General features: G+C 36.6%; 2 protein-coding genes across 3 annotated transcripts; one reads left to right on the top strand and one right to left on the bottom strand.

Moving 5' to 3' along the window:
- Window positions 1-581: 581 nt before the first annotated feature.
- LOC128549116 (uncharacterized) lies at window positions 582-1,897 on the bottom strand. The gene is made up of 2 exons (XM_053525404.1): window positions 1,684-1,897; window positions 582-1,558 (listed from the first exon to the last, which is right to left on the bottom strand). The coding sequence occupies exons 1-2, from the start codon at window positions 1,895-1,897 to the stop codon at window positions 582-584; spliced, it is 1,191 nt and encodes a 396-aa protein (XP_053381379.1).
- Window positions 1,898-2,578: 681 nt separating this feature from the next.
- On the top strand, window positions 2,579-20,581 carry LOC123562147 (methyltransferase-like 26). Of its 2 annotated transcripts, none has more exons than XM_053536319.1 (7): window positions 2,579-2,671; window positions 7,100-7,299; window positions 8,927-9,092; window positions 9,494-9,553; window positions 13,064-13,131; window positions 17,011-17,089; window positions 17,825-20,581. In XM_053536319.1, exons 1-7 carry the CDS (start codon window positions 2,630-2,632, stop codon window positions 17,873-17,875), a joined length of 666 nt encoding a protein of 221 aa, XP_053392294.1. In that variant the 5' UTR covers window positions 2,579-2,629; the 3' UTR covers window positions 17,876-20,581. The 2 variants fall into 2 exon arrangements, with proteins under 2 accessions (XP_053392294.1, XP_053392298.1); XM_053536323.1 differs by lacking the exon at window positions 2,579-2,671 and adding an exon at window positions 4,353-4,484.
- Window positions 20,582-22,605: the final 2,024 nt, after the last annotated feature.

The following is a 22,605-nucleotide window of genomic DNA, read 5'->3' as shown; positions in this document are numbered from 1 at the left end:
TATGGCCCCCTCTATGAGAACATGTTGTTTCCTTCCACTGAGGAAGCTTTCGATCCAACTCAAGGTGGAACCATGGATCCCATAGTGGCAAAGTTTGTACAGCAAGCGTTGGTGGGGAACTTTGTCGAAGGCTTTGGCAAAGTCCAGGAGAATGACATCTTTTTGATTGTCCTCTGACAGTCCGCTAGCCAAGTCCTGAATCGTGGCAATCAGCTGTGTTTCGCATGAACGCTTGCTGCGGAATCCGTGCTGGAGGTCTGTTAGGATCGAGTGCCGTTGAAAGTGGTCCATGATGCTGGAGTGAAGAATATGTTCCTTTACTTTGGAGCAGATGGAGGTAAGTGATACCGGCCGATAGTTGGCTGCCTTGCTCTTATCTCCCTTTTTGAAGATCGGAACAACATGGGCCATTTTCCAGTCTTCTGGGACACATCCAGCATCCAGAGAAGCTTGATACATGTGTGTGAGGGCAGGAGCGAGCTCAGTTGATAGTTCCTTCAGGAAGCGTGCAGGTATGGAGTCCGGTCCTGTGGCTTTGTGGGGTTGCAGGTTTCGCAATAGCTTTTCAACGCCTGGTGATGTCATATAATAGGAGCCATAGGGTCATATGGGCTTGGACCTTTGTTTGGCATAGTAGTTAGGTCCTCCTTGGTGTATGCTGACTGGAATTGGGCATTGAGGATGTTGGCTTTTGTGTTAGATTCGCTATGGATTAGACCATCCGAGCTTCTCAGGCGGGAGACTCCCGAAGACTCTTGCTTCTTGCCTTTTATGAAGGACCAGAACTTCTTTGGATTCTGTTTTGCCTCTGGACTGATAATGTTTCGCATGTAGTTGTCATGGGCTTGGCGGATAGATTTCTGACATGTTGACTTCAGGCGATTGTACCTTTGTATGTCCCTTCGGTTTCCGGTGGTCTTTGCCTTTTGAAATGCCCTTAGCTTCCGCCTAGTTAGTCGTCTGGTTTCGGTGTTTATCCAAGGATCTGTGTGTTTGGAACGAGTAAGCTTGTGTGGAACGTGAATATTCAAGAGGCGAAGTATATTATCACGGAGTGATGACCACATGGAGTCGATAGATGGAAAGGACTCGGTGATGAAAGTGCGTGCATATCGTGCCGTTTCATCTTTAAGATCTGAGGTGTCGGCTTTGTCCCAAAGATAGATTTTCCTTTTTGTAGGTTTCACTCTTCTAGGTCTGAAAAGAGTGTCGACAAGAATAGCATCATGATCTCCCACACCGGGGGTTAGTTTACACTTCTCTACTAGGAATGGGTTGTTGGTGAAAAAGAGATCGAGAATCTTGCTGCCTCGTGTTGGAGATTCCACAACCTGCACCACGCCGCACTGGGTTGGTATGTTTAGAAAGAGGTTTGACATGCTAGCAGGGTATTGGTAGGAGTTGACCGTTTGGGAGGGCCAGTCAATGTCCGGCAGGTTGAAATCTCCGCCAATCCAGAAGTTGCATTTCTGATGCTCCATTCGTAGTTTGGCCAGGTCTTCTGTAACTTGTTTTGCATGTTCGTCGGATGTTGTATTCGGTGGGCGATAGTATGCTCCTGTAATTATAGACTTAGATCTGTTGGCATGCAACTTGACACTCAAGAGCTCATAATCGTTGCTGGCGACTATATGGGGGTACAAACGATGTCGTTCTTAACTGCAATAAGGACTCCTCCATAACCATCAGACCTATCTTTCCTAAACACGTTGTAACTGGAAGGAAGGACTTCAGAAGATGATATGTTGCTATTCAACCATGTCTCGGTGCCTATGATAACATCAGGCTCCGCATTGTCAGTTAGAGCTTGAGTTTCTGGGACTTTATTCTTGATACTTTGGAAGTTTATCACAACAGTACGCAATGCTTTGCGAGGTAGTATGGCTGTGGGTTCCATTGTTTGTCGTGGGGTGGATGTTGCTGTTGGACTGCCAATTGATGGATGAGGATAACGGACTTCGAAGTGAAACTGATTCGCTTGAAAGGGAACTCAAACACTCATAACTGTTATTGTCTGCCGGAATGGAATCATACAGTTTACTAAGGTTTGGGGCGTCACATGAGCTACAAATCCATGTGGCTGAGGAGTTTGCGAGTAGGTCGTAGTCAGTTGTTGTTATGGCCATACAGGATACGTGACACCATTTATCGCAGTTGTCACAGGCTAGGGCACGTTGACCCCACTTCACTGCTTTTGAACATAACATGCATGGGTATTTTGGGGTGGTTAATGCAAACAAGTAATAAATACGTATTTCATTAATTCCTTGGTTTGGGTTTTTATGCAAACTGATATTATAAATGCAATTGTAAACGTCTTGGCCAATCTGCATGTCCATAAATTCAGCTCATCACAATATGTGAAATAACAAGGCGTGTTTTTCACCGGTACGATAATTAGACAGATTAAAGTAAAATGTGTCTGTCCAATTCTACTCTACTACTCTATGTGAAAGAGCACATGTAATGTTATTTTTTAGTTGGAGAGACAATGTATTATTATTGGAATAGTGATCTATATATAGATGAATTTAGTAAAACATAGTTACTTACCTTAGTAAACATCGCGCCATTTAATGTAATATACAGGTTACTTCCCCTTATTTAATTGTTCCCATTTGCAGTGTACATGTCCCATTTCTTCAAAAGAACATTTCAAAGATACTTCAAAGTAAGTAAACATAAAAAACCTCTTTGAATTGATAATAAACAAAGTAACAATGTTATTCATCGAATGCTTCATTTTTTTTCTAGTGACAACATTGATTTCTAAGACTGTGGGCTAGCTAAAGAATCAGATACTGAGATAGCAACCACCTAGTCTAAATAATGAGACCTCGGGCAGACCGATTTTACATTTAGATATTTTACGTTGTCTACCTAGAGGTCTCAACCAGAAACAATCAAAACTGTGGTGGAAACTGTGGTCAACTGAAATTACGATTTATCAGTAGTCACGATTTTTCTTTAGCCCTTACTGCATACCTGTTGTTTTAAATCATAAATAGTAAATAAAAAACATAAGAACAGGACATATTTATCAAGAATTTCTGTTGTAAAAAATTTAAACCTCTAACGTTTCACTCGTCTTCATGTAATGGCGGTCGGAGCACAGGCACCAGTATCGGACCTGGGACAAAAATATGTTTGTTTTCATCCTAAATGAGTTCAAAATGAAAAATATGTAGTAAAATATGAGCCCCCTTCAAAATATACATATGTCTACTGAAGGCCAGAATCTTGAGAATCGAGCCTGCGAGCAATGGGTTCACTTCCCGGGCCGTTGTGAAAAAAATTCTTTATACAATTAAACAAACTGCCTATCACCATTTAACGTGTACATTTAGCTACAAAATGAGACCGACCCCATGTCTCTAGCCCTTCCAGTTCATGAAATATCTATCAGAAAACGAATGCCTTTCTGCTGCAAGTTCCAGGTAGATAGAAATGTGGCACAACGCAACGGTACGAAATCACGGACTAAAAGATGTTTGTCAGCCTAGCAAGGGCCAAATTCATTTGACATTAATAACAAGTATTACTAAATATGCAAATTATGGCCACTCACCACCGTCAGTAGCATCTGCTACACACGATATTTACTTTTTCATTTTTCTGTCGATCTTTCAATTGTATTATCCGCCATTGAAACCGATATGATAATATCAGAGTAATTTTGTGCGAAACGATGCGGTTCTGTCGGAGGTGTGTTGCTATTGGCCAATCAGAAATTGTGTTTAAAAATACTTTATGAATTCTGTTCAATGGCGTAGCATTCAATTGAAAGACCATGGAAAAATTTGAAACGCCAATATCGCGTGTTTGAGATGCTACTGACGGTTGTGAGTGGCCCTAGTTTATGTATTTATTTATACTATTTAGTATTTTTCATTGAATTTGACCCTTGCTAGGCTGACAAGCATATTTTAGTCCGCTATTTCGTACCGTTGCGTTGTGCCACATTTCTGTCTACCTGGAACTTGCAACAGCAAGGCACTCGTTTTCTGATAGATATTTCATGAACGGGAAGGGCTAGAGACTTGGGGTCGGTCTCATTTCGTAGCTAAATGTACACGTGAAATGGTGATAGGCAGTTTATTTAATTGTCTAAAGAATTTTTTTCACAACGGCCCGGGAAGTGAACCCATTGCTCGCAGGCTCGATTCTCGAGATTCTGGCCTTCAGTAGACATATGTATATTTTGAAGGGGGCTCATATTTTACTACATATTTTTCATTTTGAACTCATTTGGGATGAAAACAAAAATATTTTTGTCCCAGGTCCGATACTGGTGCCTGTGGGTCGGAGACGTGACCAATGAAAACGCTTCGTGTAGTAATGTTTACCGGTGATCAGCCATTTTCCAATATGTAGTACACTCGTGTTAAACCTTGGCAATTTTTTAACTGCCATAGTTTGAATTTTTCTCAAGAAATCTCGGTAATATATACATCATTGAAAAGGAAAAATTACAGGCTTTCTATGTATGTATTTCTTTTTTTTATCCGTTGCATTATTATAACATAATTCCCGCCCAACGGATTCCATTGGGTGTTACTTACGCAAAGAAGAGGACAGGGCTACCACATTCTTTACCTTTTCTGGATTGTACTCGGTGGCGGATATCGACAAGTCAAAATAATATAACGATATTCAACTCTCGAGTACAATTATTTGGACTAGCAACCACCAGGCACCACCACATTTAAGGTTTTATATTAGTTTTTATAACAAGATTAAAATACTTTTTTGGACTCTATTTTTGACTGAATGACAAAGCATTTGTGTTTTGGGGACGTAATATCTACTGAAAATTTTATGGGGTGTTTGTTGTGTCCTAGATTTTGACATACATGTAACAATATTTTTTTTCAGGTTTTTGTGCAAAAGTGTCCACAGCTAACTGCAAGTTTTATGCTTTAATTTCAACATAAATTCATTATCAGAGATGTAATCATTACAGATACATCATAAATGTACCAGAAAGCATTCCCAACACTGTCCCAAAACATCCTATTAATTGGACTACATTCAACAAATCTTCAAATATATGTGGTACATTCACTATGGAAAAGCATGTATAAACCCTGTAAAGTTTCCAGTTTGCACCCTTTTATGCCTTAAAAATCATACAATATCTAAAATACACTCTTTGCAACTCTTCAATCTAGGTTTGAAAAGCATGCAGATGTGAGCATTTCATTTTTTTTGTGGACACATTTTTTTGACATTGTAAATCAAGAGTTTGCAAGTTAGCTTTCTTTGGGTTATAATGCTACTTCAGACTCAGTCTTTCAGAAATGTTTTTATACTGCTTTGGATCTCTGAGCTGAAATGGTCACAACCATGTGTAAACAAAAATAACATCAATTAAGTTATGGTAGACGGAACTAGGCTGGGTTGTGTTTCACAGTCTGATGTAAAGCGATTGGTAGATGATACGCAAAAGTACACTAAGTGACTAAGCAAGTGTCTATCTTTCAACTTATGACAGGGCACATAGCTGTAAGTTTAAAGTAGGACAAACTATACAAGAGCACTTTTAGGTCAAGTACAGTGCTGCAATATTTTGTAGTTGATAATGACTGACTGTTTAAATTTAAAGGCCTGAACTTTTAGGTGGTCTCATTATCTATAAATAATTTACATAGGATTGTGCAAATTACATATCAGGGAGAAAATATGGGGCAATCTGATGAAAAACACCATAGACAGAGACAGAGAGGAAGAAATGTTCTTCCAAAATGTCTGTACTTTTCCATAATAAACTTTAATGTTGTCTGAATATGTGATATTTTAACAAGGAATTTAAGAAATTTAAATGGCAATTTAAGCTGATATCTGCATGGAGTATACTAAATGAGGAACAGAATTATATTAATTTTGTTGCACAGAGCATGAACTTGAGAAATAATGTCATCTAGATAATATTAGTTTCGTATACATAATATTGTTGCTGCTGTTGTTTTTTTATTGTTGTTTATATTTTAATGTGCCTTTAAGTTATGATAATAAAGTTAATAAATCTATAGATATGTTTATACAGTGCAACTAACAAGTTGAAATATTTGCAACAATAATGTGTTTGCAGTTTAAATGATTTAAATGAATTCTGCTGTTAAAATGTTTCTCTGTGTCGAAATTTATAATAAAAACTGTGGCCAGTATTGTGACGCATGAATGTTTGTCATGTTTATTTCTCATTTGTCTTCAGGCTATTGAGGACATTCTATTACCATTATTGTTTTTTTTCTCCTTGCAGGTTTTTTTTTAAATTTCATCTACTCAGTATAATATCAAGATGTAATGGGTAGTTCAGTCAAGGAATAATGCATGTTATTTAATATTTATGGACTGGAAGGATGTTAATATTTTTGCTTATGAAATTTATAGCTCCATAATGATTTTAACTTTTAAAATGTATCAAAAGAAGCATCTGTACAAATAGAGAATATGCATATTATTAACGTGGTTAGAAATGCACTACTTTCAATGTTGATAAACTGATGCTGTTAATGCCATAAAGGGAGGTAATCTAGAACAATGGACACAATAAAACCTCCAAATATATTTATTATTATAATATCTGAGATAACATTACTGAAAATAGGCATAATATATTTTGTGTTAATGAAATGTGTCAGTGGAGTGGTGGTCTAATGGTTAAGATGTCAGCCACTCATCCCGGGGGTCACAGGTTCAAGCCCCACTGAGGTAATGATAGACTAGCCACTAGACTGATAATAAATTTATTTCTACATTTTCCCCTTTTTTGTCAAATTCAATTTCATAGATACAAAAACCAGTCTATTTTTGAGATTTTACTACATTCAATCATAAAAATGTAAAAAGATATATCATAGTCTAGGAGCTAGTCTAGGGTAATGACCACACCATCTCATATGACACCAGTCCTAGGTTTTCCAGGAAGTGGACTTGAGAGTGATTCAAATAAGCTTGATGCTTTCACCACATTCGAGCTATAAAATAAATTAGTATAAGCTGAATGTGTCAAGCACATTCAAAAACCATTATAACCCTATATAGCCCGACAAGTATGTTGTAGTGTTGGTGTTTTCAGATTTTTTCTTCTTTTTAGGTGAACATGCAACAGGCCGCAGCTGCAGACAGAAATAAAGAAGCAATATTAGAAGTATTACGGAAATATTTATCTGCAGATTTCAATGGTTATTTTCTTGAGATAGCATCAGGGACTGGCCAGCATGTGACACATTTTGCTGAACACTTTAAACAAGCTACATTTCAACCAAGTGATTTTGATCCGTTGCATTTGAACAGGTAAAACATTACATAATTGGCATAGGTTTAGTGACAGTGGTTGTATATATGTGCCTTGGAAAATGTTTTTGTCCGAAGAATATAACCACAAGTTTATGAGTTGTTTCAAAAGTTTTGCCCTACGAAAAATTAAGTGGCTGTTGACACTCTTGGTTTTCTAAAAGGATAACTTATATATTACTTTATCTCATCAACTTTTGTACACATATTTCAACTTTTACATGATGCTAGTTTTTAAATGTTATTTCCTTAGGGGTTTTAATGAATTTTGCCGCATCTTGCTTTAATGGCTGTAAAAGGACCATTATTTTCATTGGGGGAAAATTTACATGAAACATTTAGCCAAAAAACATTGGTTGTGAAGCTTAGGCTGATATTTGTTATCCCCGCCGATGAAATCGGGAGGGGGGTATTGAAATGGCATTGTCCTGCCTTGCATCCACAGCCATTTCTCAGTAACTAGCAGGTAGAATTTCATAAAACTTGAAATAAACATGAACCAACATACTGCGATGATGCCCATCAAGTTTTTTTTGGGATTGGTCAATTTCCCTTAGAGTTATTGCCCTTGATTTAATGAAAAATGTCTGTCTGCAGCCATTTCTCAGTTACTTGAAATAAACATGAACCAACATACTACGATGATGCCCTTCAAGTTTTTTTTTGAATTGGTCAATTTTTCTTAGAGTTATTGCCCTTTAATTGTTTAAAAATCCACAGATTTGTACATAACAAACCAACCAATTGGTAGAATTTCATTAAACTTCTTTCATTCTTTTCCATGAACATTTATTATAAACATGTGAAGTTGTGTACCCACACCTGGTCACCACCTTGCCTTGGTCACACCCTCTCCCCCCCCCCCCCCCCCCCCCCCCCCCCCGAAAAATTTTTGTCATTCCTTTTAAAAAAAATTTCAAACCTTCTATGAATATTTATCAACATGCAAAGTTGTACCGTTCCCCCACCTCACTTCTCCACCCAGTCATGCCTACCACCCTGATCATGCATCCCCCCCCTCCCCCACCCCATTTTTTTTTTATTTTTAATTTTCCATCAATATTTATAATGAACATGTGAAGTTTCATACCCTCACCTGGTCACCCCCGCTGCACCCCCCCTCCCCCCACAAAAAATAAAGCATTCATTTTCTGTTAAATTGATTTTGACTAAATGAAATTATTTGTTTCTTAGTAAAATCCTTAACTTTTTGCCGGATATATTTTTTTTGCCATTCCTCACCACAAACCCTTTCAGCGGGGGATACCAATTCATCGAATTTGCTTTTTTGTTTTGGGGTTAGCTTTGTTTTTCAACAGTATTTCAGTTACGTTATAGCCGGCATTTTACCCAACCAGTATTCCTGGATTCCGTACCAGTATTAACCTGTTCTCTGCAAGTTGCTACTAACTTCCCCACATGAATAAGAGGCAAAGGACAAATGATTTGAGACACTGTGTCTCGTATCAGTCGTCATGGAAAACAGTATTACGCCTTGCCCGGGGATCAAACTCATGACCCCCGTGATCAGTAGATCTGAGCCTTTCCACTTACGGTGATAAAGAGGTGAGGTTATGTTCATGGCAATATTGTTGAAAAATATTGTTAACTGTTCTTGTATTTACAGTATAACTGCGTATATATCACATCATAAGTTGTCCAATGTGAAACCACCTTCAAAAATAGACATTACTGTCCCAGTGACAAGCTGGCCTGGGATGATAAATGCAGCCACCTGTGATGTTATTTATAATGCAAACATGGTACATATTTCACCTTGGGAGACTGCAGTGGTAAGTGTGTCACTTCAAGGAAATTTTGATTCAAAGTTTATTAAATGGAAGTTGTTGCAGCATATGTTTACAATTCTGATTTGATAATCATGCTTTCTTTGTGATATATTTATAGATTTGTGCAAGAATTTACATTATGTTGAATATGTTGATGCTGTTCACAGGTCTAAACTTCATATAATAGAGATTTTTAATAAATCTGTTTTTGAAGTGGGAAAATGAAGATTGAAACATGTAGTTTAACAGATCTGTCATTTTTTGAAAAATATCTCTATTAAACAAATGCAGACATTGATCATGCCACATACTCTACCACATAATTGGTATGGTCATAACTGACCTTGTGCCAAATGCTTAAATTACCATGGGTTGAATTAATTTTTTGGGGTATTTATTTTCAGGGTTTATTTGACGCAGCAGGAGCTTTGTTAAAACCAGATGGATTATTAATAACATACGGGGTAAGCTGGAAAAAAATAGAATTTTCATCATGTTCATCTCTTACCCTCTGATAGTAAAAATTCATCAAATTTGGGATTGAAAGCATTTGTGGTGAAACAGAAATGAAGATATATGGAATAATTTCTTGAATTACCAATCAATAGTACCTCGAAACTAGTAAAAGATACAGCTATCAATTCTTTATAATTTAGTCATTTCCAAGTAACAATGTTGGGAGTAATAACATTTAAAATCGATTTTATGCTCTGCAAATTTAGTCATACGAAAAATCCAATTCTGTTTAGCTCATGGCTGTTTTTAGCTCGACTATTCGAAGAATAGTCTAGCTATTCTACTCACCCTGGCGTCGGCGTCGGCGTCGGCGTCGGCATCGGCGTCACACCTTGGTTAAGTTTTTGCATGCAAGTACATACAGCTATCATTTAAAGGCATATAGCTTTGAAACTTATTTATTCTTTTTCTAGGTCAATTACCAACCTCACTGGGTCAAGTTCCATAACTCTAACATGTATTTTGAGCAAATTATGCCCCCTTTTGGACTTAGAAAATTCTGGTTAAAGTTTTACATGCAAGTTACTATCTCCAAAACTAATGCAGATATTGAATTGAAACTTCACATGTGTCTTCGGGGTTATAAAACTAGTTGATAGCACCGAGTCTCATAACTCTGACCTTCATTTAGGCCAAATTATGCCCCCTTTTGTACTTAATAAATTTTGGTTAAAGTTTTGCGTGCAAGTACATACAGCTATTACTAAAAGGCATATAGATTTGAAACTTATTTTTTCTTTTTCTAGATCAATTACCTACCTCACTGGGTCAAGTCCCATAACTCTGACATGTATTTTGGCCAAATTATGCCCCCTTTTGGACTTAGAAAATTCTGGTTAAAGTTTTGCGTGCAAGTACATACAGCTATTACTAAAAGGCATATTGATTTGAAACTTATTTTTTCTTTTTCTAGATCAATTACCTACCTCACTGGGTCAAGTCCCTTAACTCTGACATGTATTTTGAGCAAATTATGCCCCCTTTTGGACTTAGAAAATCCTGGTTAAAGTTTTACATGCAAGTTACTATCTCCAAAACTAATGCAGATATTAAATTGAAACTTCACATGTGTCTTCGGGGCTATAAAACTAGTTGATAGAATCAAGTCCCATAATTCTGACATGTATTTTGGGCAAATTATGCCCCCTTTTGGACTTAGAAAATCCTGGTTTAAGTTTTGCGTGCAAATACATACAGCTATTACCAAAAGGCATATAGCTTTGAAACTTATTTATTCTTTTTCTAGGTCAGTTACCAACCTCACTGGGTCAAGTTCCATAACTCTTAACATGTATTTTGAGCAAATTATGCCCCCTTTTGGACTTAGAAAATTCTGGTTAAAGTTTTACATGCAAGTTACTATCTCCAAAACTAATGCAGATATGGAATTGAAACTTAACATGTTTCTTCGGGGTTATTAAACTAGTTGATAGGGTCAAGTCCCATAACTCTGATATCCATTTTGGTCAAATTATGTCCCGTTTCGAACTTAAAACTCTTTTGATATTTAACATTTTGGGTAATAATTTCCTGCTTCTGTGACAATATTTCGAATAGTCCAGCTTGGCTGTCTTACGGACAGCTCTTGTTATAATATAAAATACATTTTGTCACTTTTATCAATAATGTGACAGACTGAGTGTACTGTTTCTAAAGCCTGACAGTTTGCTGAAGTTACATCAAGTCTTTTTAGCTCACCTGTCACAAAGTGACAAGGTGAGCTTTTGTGATCGCGCGGTGTCCGTCGTCCGTCCGTGCGTCCGTAAACTTTTGCTTGTGACCACTCTAGAGGTCACATTTTTCATGGGATCTTTATGAAAGTTGGTCAGAATGTTCATCTGGATGATATCTAGGTCAAGTTCGAAACTGGGTCACATGCCTTCAAAATCTAGGTCAATAGATCTAAAAATAGAAAAACCTTGTGACCTCTCTAGAGGCCATATATTTCACAAGATCTTCATGAAAATTGGTCAGAATGTTCACCTTGATGATATCTAGGTCAAGTTCGAAACTGGGTCAGGTGGGGTCAAAAACTAGGTCAGTAGGTCTAAAAATAGAAAAACCTTGTGACCTCTCTAGAGGCCATATTTCTCAATGGATCTTCATGAAAATTGGTGAGAATGTTCATCTTGATGATATCTAGATCAAGTTCGAAACTGGGTCACGTGGGGTTAAAAACTAGGTCAGTAGATCTAAAAATAGAAAAACCTTGTGACCTCTCTAGAGGCCATATTTTTCATGAGATCTTCATGAATATTGGTCAGAATGTTTACCTTGATGATATCTAGGTCAGGTTCGAAACTGGGTCACGTAGGGTCAAAAACTAGGTCATTAGGTCTAAAAACAGAAAAACCTTTTGACCTCTCTAGAGGCCATATTTCTCAATGGATCTTCATGAAAATTGGTCAGAATGTTCAGCTTGATGATATCTAGGTCAAGATCGAAACTGGGTCACGTGGGGTTAAAAACTAGGTCAGTAGATCTAAAAATAGAAAAACCTTGTGACCTCTCTAGAGGCCATATTTTTCATGAGATCTTCATGAATATTGGTCAGAATGTTCATCTTGATGATATCTAGGTCAAGTTCGAAACTGGGTCATGTGGGGTCAAAATCTAGGTCAGTAGATCTAAAAATAGAAAAACCTTGTGACCTCTCTAGAGGCCATATTTCTCAATGGATCTTCATGAAAATTGGTCAGAATGTTCACCTTGATGATATCTAGGTCAAGTTCGAAACTGGGTCACGTGCGGTCAAAAACTAGGTCAGTAGGTCTAAAAATAGAAAAACCTTGTGACCTCTCTAGAGGCCATATTTCTCAATGGATCTTCATGAAAATTGGTCAGAATGTTTACCTTGATGATATCTAAGTCAAATTCGAAACTGGGTCAGGCGGGGTCAAAAACTAGGTCAGTAGGTCTAAAAATAGAAAAAACCTTGTGACCTCTCTAGAGGCCATATTTCTCAATGGATCTTCATGAAAATTGGTGAGAATGTTCAGCTTGATGATATCTAGGTCAGGTTCGTAACTGGGTCATGTGCGGTCAAAAACTAGGTCAGTAGGTCGAAAAATAGAAAAACCTTGTGACCTCTCTAGAGGCCATATTTCTCAATGGATCTTCATGAAAATTGGTGAGAATGTTCACCTTGATGATATCTAGGTCAAGTTTAAAAGTGGGTCATGTGCCTTCAAAAACTAGGTCATTAGGTCAAATAATAGAAAAACCTTGTGATCTCTCTAGAGGCCATATTTTTCAATGGATCTTCATGAAAATTGGTCAGAATTTTTTATCTTGATGATATCTAGGTCACATGTGCTCAAAAACTAGGTCACTATGTCAAATAATAGAAATAACGACGTCATACTCAGTTGAACACTGGGTCATGTTGGGATAGGTGAGCGATTCAGGACCATCATGGTCCTCTTGTTTTAATTACAGTTATGCATGTTTCTTTACAGCCATATGCAGAGGATGGTGTTTTGGAACCGGACAGTAATGTAAGATTTGACCAATCTCTCAAAGCTAGGTATTTATAGAATTAAATTTTGTCATTTGAGATTATCCATAAACCTGGCTTGGGGTATAAGATGTTTTCATGTGAGGAAGCCATCCAGTTGGCTTCAGGAAGGTCAGTGGGTCTACCCAAGTGTCAGCCCATGCGTGAAATATTGCAATTAATATGAAAGAACATCCTCTTATGGTCAATAAAATGTGAAGTGATCAGATTGATGTGTTCTGTGATGGTGCTGTCTGCAAGTTTCTCCACAATGCTTAAACATGATCTGCTCATTGCTTTGGACATATTTTGCTCCACACATTGATGCTCCAGTTTACATCTGACTAAATGTTTTTTAGCTCACCTGAGCAATGCTCAGGTGAGTTTTTCTGATCGCTCGATGTCCGGCGTCCGTCGTGTCCGTCGTCTGTCGTCCGTCGTCTGTCAACATTTAGCTTGTGTATGCGATAGAGGCTGTATTTTTCAATTAATCTTCATGAATATTTGTCAGAATGATAACCTTGATGAAATCTAGGCCGAGTTCGAAAATGGGTCATCTTGGGTCAAAAACTAGGTCACTAGGTCAAATCAAAGAAAAACCTTGTGTATGCGATAGAGGCTGTATTTTTCATTTAATCTTCATGTATATTGGTCAGAATGATAACTTTGATGAAATCTAGGCCGAGTTCGAAAATGGGTCATCTCGGGTCAAAAACTAGGTCACTAGGTCAAATCAAAGAAAAACCTTGTGTATGCGATAGAGGCGGTATTTTTCAATTAATCTTCATGAATATTGGTCAGAATGATAACCTTGATGAAATCTAAGCCGAGTTCGAAAATGGGTCAACTCGGGTCAAAAACTAGGTCACTAGGTCAAATCGAAGAAAAACCTTGTGTATGCGATAGAGGCTGTATTTTTCAATTCTTCTTCATGAATATTGGTCAGAATGATTACCTTGATCAAATCTAGGCCGAGTTCGAAAATGGGTCATCTCGGGTCAAAAACTAGGTCACTAGGTCAAATCAAAGAAAAACCTTGTGTATGCGATAGAGGCTGTATTTTTCAATTGATCTTCATGAATTTTGGTCAGAATGATTGCCTTGATGAAATAAAGGCCGAGTTCGAAAATGGGTCATCTCGGTCAAAAACTAGGTCACTAGGTCAAATCAAAGAAAAACCTTGTGTATGCGATAGAGGCTGTATTTTTCAATTGATCTTCATGAATTTTGGTCAGAATGATTACCTTGATGACATCTAGGCCGAGTTCGAAAATGGGTCATCTGGGGTCAAAAACTAGGTCACTAGGTCATATCACGTAAAACCCTTGTGTATGCGATAGAGGCTGTATTTTTCAATTGATCTTCATGAATTTTGGTCAGAATGATTACCTTGATGAAATTTAGACCAAGTTCGAAAATGGGTCATCTGGGGTCAAAAACTAGGTCACTAGGTCAAATCAAAGAAAAACCTTGTGTATGCAATAGAGGCTGTATTTATCAACTGATCTTCATGAATTTTAGCCAGAATGATTACCTTGATAAAATCTAGGCCGAGTTCGAAAATGGGTCATCTGGGGTCAAAAACTAGGTCACTAGGTCAAATCAAAGAAAAAAATTGTGTATGCAATAGAGGATGTATTTTTCAATTGATCTTCATGAAATTTGGTCAGAGTGATTGCCTTGATGAAATCTAGGTCGATTTTGAATATGGGTTATCTGAGGTCAAAAACCAGGTCACTAGGTCAAATTAAAGAAAAATCTTGTGTATGCGATAGAAACTGTTTTTTTCAATTGATTTTTATGAAATTTGATCAGGTTGATTGCCTTAATGAAATCTAGGTCAAATTTGAATATGGGTCATCTGAGGTCAAAAACTAGGTCACTTGGTCAAATCAAAGAAAAAACTTCTGTATGTGATAGAGGCTGTATTTTTCAGTTGATCTTCATGAATTTTGGTCAGAATGATTGCCTTGATAAAATCTAGGTCGAGTTTGAAAATGGGTCATCTAGGGTCAAAAACTAGGTCATATCTAAGAAAATGCTTGTTTTATCGCAATAGACCAATTTTTTGGTCCAATCTTAATGAAAATTGGTCAGAATATTTGTTTCCATGAAATCACTAGGTCAAACATGTTTTACACTGTTATGGAGTGTTTTTTCGTAGGTGAGCGACCTAGGGCCATCTTGGCCCTCTTGTTTAGCTAACCTGTCACGTAGTGACAGGGTGAGCTTTTGTGATTGCATTTTGTTCGTGATCTGTCCGTCGTCCGTCCATCCGTTCACAATTTCTTGTGAACACGATAGAGACCACATTTTGCAATCAATTTTAATCAAATTTGCACACAACTTGTATTGGCATAATATCTCGGCTCCTTTCGAAAACTGGCCATATCCCATCATGGGTTCCAGAGTTATGGCCCCTTAAAGGTCCAAAATTTGCAGTTTTTGGCTTGTGAACACGATAGAGACCACATTTTGCAATATATTTTAATCAGACTTGCACACAACTTGTATTGGCATAATATCTCAGGTCCTTTCGAAAACTGGCCAGATCCCATCATGGGTTCCAGAGTTATGTCCCCTTAAAGGGCCAAAATTTGCTATTTTGGCTTTTGCAGCCATATAGAGACTTTATTTACGGTTTGATTTGATACAAACTTGCAAAATAGCATCAACAACAATAAATCTTGGATTCCATGATGAATCTGTTAGTTCCAATCATAGGTTCTGGAGATACAGCCCCTGATTAACCCCTGAAAGAGCCAAAATATGTTAAATTTTACCTTGTGAACACGATAGAAGTGACATTTTATATTTGATTTAAGCCACACTTACACACAACTTAAGTCACAATAAGATCTCAGTTTCTTTTGAAAACCGGCTAGATTCCCTCCTGGGTTCTGGAGTAACTGAAAGGGGCAAACTTTTCTAGTTTGGCCCTTTCAGCCATATAGAGGTTTCATTTATGCTTTGATTTGATACAAACTTGTACAGAATGATTATCTTGATGATTTTTAGGCCTGGATCAAAACTGGGTCATATCAGGTCAAAAACTAGGTCATTAGGTCAAATCAAAGGAAAAGCTTGTTAACAACCTAGAGGCCACATTTATGATCCTATCTTCATGAAACTTGGTCAGAATGTTTATCTTGATGATTTCTAGGCCAGATTCGAAAGTGAGTCATATGGGGTCAAAAACTAGGTCACGGCAATTCAAAGGGAAAGCTTATTAACATTCTTGTTCATTTGATGTGCATGAAACTTGGTCAGAATGTTTGTGTGCATGAAATATCGGATGAGTTTTTATCTGGGTCATGTAGGGTCAAAAACTAGATCACCAGGTCAAATCAAAGAATAAGCTTGTTTACACTCAAGAGGCCACGTTTTTTGGTCCAATCTTAATGAAAATTTTTCAGAATATTAGTCTCCATGAAATCACTAGGTAAAACATGTTTACACTGTTATTGTGCATTACTCAGATGAGCAACTTAGGGCCATCTTGGCCCTCTTGTTTTAATAATGTTTTCATTGAACTTGGCATGATTTTGTCTTTAACTTGCATTTATTTGATTTAGCTCAAACTTTCTTAAGGAAGTAACTTTGGCAAAAATCTTGTGATGGTCCTGTTACCAGGTATTAGCTACATACAGTAGAAAATGCCTCTCAGATATAAAGCTGACAGCATTATGGAACTCAGCAAAATTTATGAGGAGTTATTATTAATTAGGTCAAAATGTTAGAAATTCAAGAGAATGTAAATAATTTTTGGGCATTTCAGTAAGAAAAAAAAAAAAAACTGCGAAAATTTATTAATGCCAAATTTAAATGCACAAACTTTTATTAGCCAGACCTTGTTCCATTCTGCAAGATTTAATTCACCGTCTAAGTTTACCTTACTTGTTTCCACAGGGATCCATCCTGGGGTATAAGAGATATAAAAGATCTAAAAGTATTAGCAGACAAAAATAGAATCCAACTCATAGAAAAGGTAAGAAGTCATAATCTGTTTAATTAAGGTAGTACACCCATAATGTATAAAACCTTTCTGTTCAGTCAAGTATTCTTCATATGTGATTTTGCCATACTTGGGTTGGAGGGAAAAAGCAATTTATCTTTTTGGTTTAAGGATGCCAAATCAGTATAAAAAGAATATGAAATTGCATGGAAATTACAGATTGTTTTGACCATCCACAACCTTAAGTTCTCCTTTGTTGGCTAACTTAGACAAGTAGGTAGAGTACAAGACTATTGATCAAGAGGTTATGAGTTTGATCCTTAGGGGAAACGTCTGTGTTTGACAGAAAACCATTATACATTTGAAGTCATTATTCCTTCACCTCTGATTCATGAAAAGGTATTCTTTTTTACACGAAACAGGCTAAATTTCAGGTTAACTGACGTGCATTGTACTAAAATACTGTAAAAAAATCTGTAAGAAATTTTTCAGAAAAAAAATGTCAAAAATAACGTTGAAATTGAAGCATTTTCAGTGAAAATGTATACTATACATTTGTATTTTCAGGATTTAGTGAACTTTATATCTTCATGCATTTCTGGAGGTGTTTACAAGTACTACGCAATATCTACATCTTGTCAGATATATATATTCAATTAACGTTAGAAATGCTTTCTCCTCAAAGCCTGAGTAATTTATTTAATGGCAGAATCGTAGCTAGAGGTTTTCTTGTACATTATTCTGTTAAAATGTTTTTGCTAATTTCAGATCGCAATGCCAGCAAACAACAAGACCCTAATATGGAAGAAATCTTCATAATTGCGAGTTCTGATGGAAAAACAAGATTTTTGTCATTACGTTCATTGCTGAAAGCAAGTTTTGCTGCTTAAAGCAAATTTTCACCAGAAATAAATAACTGTACAGAAGGCTTAATGGAAATTGTGGAAGCCAATTACCATACATTCCCTAACATCAAGATAAATTGATATTTTGATCATGGGTGCATGGTATAAAGATAAATTTTTATGAGGTGATCTAGTGGGAAATATTTATCTAGTAAAAATATTTGGCACACGTATTGAAGAATTCTGTGATGAAAAGTTTATTTCTTGATTTTTAGCTCCACTTTTTAAAATTTGAAATTGAAATAAAAACCTGGTTTTTCTTTTCCTTTGTGTTTGAAAGTGAAATTAAACTTGATAAAAATCATGATTTTCTCACGAAAACTCAGTTTTCTTGTTATAAAATATTGTAAAATCAGACATTTTTACTAGGCTAAATGTTTTTGCTACCATGTTTTATTGAAATATGAGTGGGCAGGCAATATTTGAAAACAAGCTCTATATATTTTAGTAAGTTCAAAAAGGCTATACATTTTGTCTTCCTCAGGCAATCTGACTAGAATTTAAAGGGGGACAATTCCCTATAACAATTTACATTTCAACCATAGTTTATTTAAATACTCCAAACCATGTCTTAGACATAGTTCCAGTCGGATGGAAAGATGGACCACCAGTGCCAAAATTATATCCCTCCTATAGATTAATTCAGTGAAGCGAGCATTCAGTAATTATACATGAGCTTGTTTACTTGCTGTCAACAGTTTTAGCTATATAATTGTGTACCCAGAATACAAGTGTTTGTTCGGGCATGCAGGTACATCTAATTAAAGATTTAATTACAGGCTGTTCATTTTGAAATTTTTGGTGTTTTACTATTAAAAAAAAAAAAATTGTCGCCTCGCTGCGAAAAACTTGGTTCACGGCTACATCTTGTCAGTGCAGTTTTCAACTCTTTGCATTGAATTGATATTACATATATATCTCTTTCAGTACTTGCATTATTTCTTTTAAATGTAGTCAGCTTGATCAAAATCATAACAGTTAATTAATTGAAAGATATTTGAGCCGTGCCATGGGAAAACCAACATAGTGGGTGTGCGACCAGCATGGATCCAGACCAGCCTGCGCATCCGCGCAGTCTGGTCAGGCTCCATGCTGTTCGCTTTTAAAGCCTATTGGAATTGGAGAAACTGTTAGCGAACAGCATGGATCCTGACCAGACTGCGCGGATGCGCAGGCTGGTCTGGATCCATGCTGGTCGCAAACCCACTATGTTGGTTTTCTCATGGCACGGCTCATTTGATTATGGTGGTTTACTCTTGTGTTGATTGATACTAACATTATTTTTTATGAAGTATACAAATATATTTATTTTGGCAACAACTTTATTCTTATTCTTGGTGACAATGTTATTCCTGGTAAAAACATTATTGTGAAGTTGTTATTCTTGGAAACAATGTTGTGTAAATGACAACAAACAAAATTTTTTTGTACTGTATGCTGAAATTTATATTGGTTGTTAGGTTCAAGCCACAGCAACAATGCTTGCAAGAAAGATTTGTCCACAGATGTTGTTATTCAGAGAATTAAGAAACTACAGGTCAGAATAAAAATGTCCACTTTTGAAGCGAGGTATAAGCTATTGAGAGGTGTTGACATTAGGTTGATTTTGTTAATCTATTGTTTTATATCTAACTAACAGGAGTTTATTTGGCAGTTAAAACTTTAACCTTTAGCCTGCTGTTGGCAAGTGATTCTGCCTTTGCGACCAGCGCAGACCAAGATCATGGGCTGCACTGTTTACTGTTCAGTCAGTAAATTTTCAGTGAAAACCCCATCAAATAATAAATGGCACTGCCCAAATTGATTGATGGACCAGTCTATTTCAGAAATTTAGCAAGCTAAAGGTTAAGCAGTCGGGTCAAGTAGATCTAATAAGAAAATCTATTATGAAGGAGCTTGAAATAATGTCAGAAGGGCATATAAGATTTTTTCTCTTCCTTCTAAATTTGTTAAGATTAGATATTTATTACTTGGCACCATATTTCTAACCCAGGAAAACACTAAGAATCCATCTTTTTGCATTAAAACTAGAAAAGTGGGACATACTGTTGATAACAAAAAGGTTTATTTTTTGTAAAATATGGCTGACTATGGTAATGAAATTCCCAAGGTTGTGATACATTTTGTTATTTACAAAACAGTGTCATGTCCAATGCAGAATCCCTGTGATTTTGAGTATTCTCTGTAGACTAACCATTTGTTTGAAATATTACATCGAGATTTTGAGCTTCTGAACTTTTTGTAAAAATCAAATAATTTGCTCCATAGTCATCCTTTACTGTTAGTTATTAAATTGTTTTTTCTTTTGTACTTCTAAATGAGCTCCCATAATGATGTCTCATTAAAAGTTAATGTACTTTAATTTGTCAGGGAAATTAGATTTGCAATTTTACTGCTTTTAGTGCAATGTCCCAATTGTAATTTATAAAATTATAGGATTGTTTCAATATATTATCTGAAATTTAAAAAATAGTCATTAACAGTGTTTACATGTTTCTTTAATACCTCTGGGCTTTGCCTTAATTTTGGTTCAAACTCATCGGAAATGACAAAAGACAATTGGGGAAACCATTCAATCTGATAAAGTGATATATGTTAGAATAAAAAGATATTAACTGTATTTAGTCTTTGCAATTTTCAAGTAATAATGTTATAATGGGTTTCAATGCCAACCCACACAGTTCAGGTTATATATAGCAACCTTCTAATGTCCAGAGGTTGAGGAAGATTCTATATTGAATCACCAACCTTCCTGTAAATCTGATGGCTGGATTTAGCCCACACATCCGTGCACATACAGAATTCACAGTCGTGATGGACAAAGCCAGATCATCTAAACCACATGGCCACAGAAATTCCCCACAGTCAAGTGGTTCTACCCAGTAACTGATAGTTATTTCATTGTCTGCTGTTTCCAGAAAAATACCACTTTAGAACAAGGATATAGATAAAAGAAACCTTCTTTGTTCAATGGTTCACTTGAATGAATTTTATTCATTCAGAATCAACTAATAATAATTAAGCACAGGTAACAACCAATCTCACAAGGCTCGGTAGCCTAGTGCTAGAATGCCTGCTTCAAATGCGGGAGGTCATTGGTTTTCTCCCTGGCTGCATCATATCGGTCGTGAAAAATGGCACAAGTAGCTTCCTGGCTTAGCACACAGATTAAGGGGAAAACTAAGATTGGTCAGCCAACTGACTGGGTTGGGAATCCTTTAGCAGGATATTCCAATGAGGCAGCACTATAAATCTGGGCATTGTGCTCACTGCTGCAAGCAGACACCCCCATTTATATGACAAACAAGAGGGCCAAGATGGCCCTAGGTCGCTCACCTAAGAAACACACCATAACAGTGTAAAACATGTTTGACCTTGTGACTTCATGGAAATAAATATTCTGACCAATTTTCATTAAGATTGAACCAAAAAATTGGTCTCTTGTGATAAAACAAGCATTTTCTTAGATATGACCTAGTTTTTGACCCTAGATAACCCATGTTCAAACTCGACCTAGATTTTATCAAGGCAATCATTCTGACCAAAATTCATGAAGATCAATTGAAAAATACAGCCTCTATCACATACACAAGTTTTTTCTTTGATTTGACCAAGTGACCTGTTTTTGACCTCAGATGACCCATATTCAAATTCGACCTAGATTTCATTAAGGCAATCATCCTGACCAAATTTCATAAAAATCAATTGAAAAAAACAGTCTCTATCGCATAAACAAGATTTTTCTTTAATTTGACCTAGTGACCTAGTTTTTGACCTCAGATAACCCATATTCAAACTCGACCTAGATTTCATCAAGGCAATCATTCTGCCCAAATTTCATGAAGATCAATTGAAAAATACATCCTCTATTGCATACACAATGTTTTTCTTCGATTTGACCTAATGACCTAGTTTTTGACCCCAGATGACCCATTTTCGAACTCGGCCTAGATTTTATCTAGGTAATCATTCTGGCTAAATATCATGAAGATCAGTTGAAAAATACAGCCTCTATTGCATACACAAGGTTTTTCTTTGATTTGACCTAGTGACCTAGTTTTTGACCCCATATGACCCATTTTCGAACTTGGTCTAAATTTCATCAAGGTAATCATTATGACCAAAATTCATGAAGATCAATTGAAAAATACAGCCTCTATCGCATACACAAGGTTTTTCCTTGATTTGACCTAGTGACCTAGTTTTTGACCCCAGATGACCCATTTTCGAACTCGGCCTAGATTTCATCAAGGTAATCATTCTGACCAATATTCATGAAGATCAATTGAAAAATACAGCCTCTATCGCATACACAAGGTTTTTCTTTGATTTGACCTAGTGACCTAGTTTTTGACCCCAGATGACCCATTTTCGAACTCGGCCTAGATTTTATCAAGGTTATCACTCTGACCAATATTCATGAACAATAATTGAAAAATACAGCCTCTATCGCATACACAAGGTTTTTCTTTGATTTGACCTAGTGACCTAGTTTTTGACCCGAGATGACCCATTTTCGAACTCGGCCTAGATTTCATCAAGGTTATCATTCTGACCACTACTCATGAAGATTAATTGAAAAATACAGCCTCTATCGCATACACAAGGTTTTTCTTTGATTTGACCTAGTGACCTAGTTTTTGA

This window comes from Mercenaria mercenaria, chromosome 2, assembly GCF_021730395.1.
Source record: "Mercenaria mercenaria strain notata chromosome 2, MADL_Memer_1, whole genome shotgun sequence".
Classification (NCBI taxonomy): domain Eukaryota; kingdom Metazoa; phylum Mollusca; class Bivalvia; order Venerida; family Veneridae; genus Mercenaria; species Mercenaria mercenaria.
The sequence above is the reverse complement of the archived record's forward strand: the minus strand, read 5'-3'. Positions and strand labels throughout refer to the sequence as shown.

Bases quoted from the DNA above. Each gene is read 5' to 3' on its own strand.
- LOC128549116 (XM_053525404.1), bottom strand. From the start codon at position 1,897: ATGGAACCCACAGCCATACTACCTCGCAAAGCATTGCGTACTGTTGTG. The intron at 1,559-1,683 runs GTTATGGAGGAG...CTATAATTACAG, and splicing joins TAGGAAAGATAGGTCTGATG to GAGCATACTATCGCCCACCG.
- LOC123562147 (XM_053536319.1), top strand. From the start codon at position 2,630: ATGTCCCATTTCTTCAAAAGAACATTTCAAAGATACTTCAAA. The intron at 7,300-8,926 runs GTAAAACATTAC...TTGTATTTACAG, and splicing joins GATCCGTTGCATTTGAACAG to TATAACTGCGTATATATCAC. The intron at 9,554-13,063 runs GTAAGCTGGAAA...GTTTCTTTACAG, and splicing joins GATTATTAATAACATACGGG to CCATATGCAGAGGATGGTGT.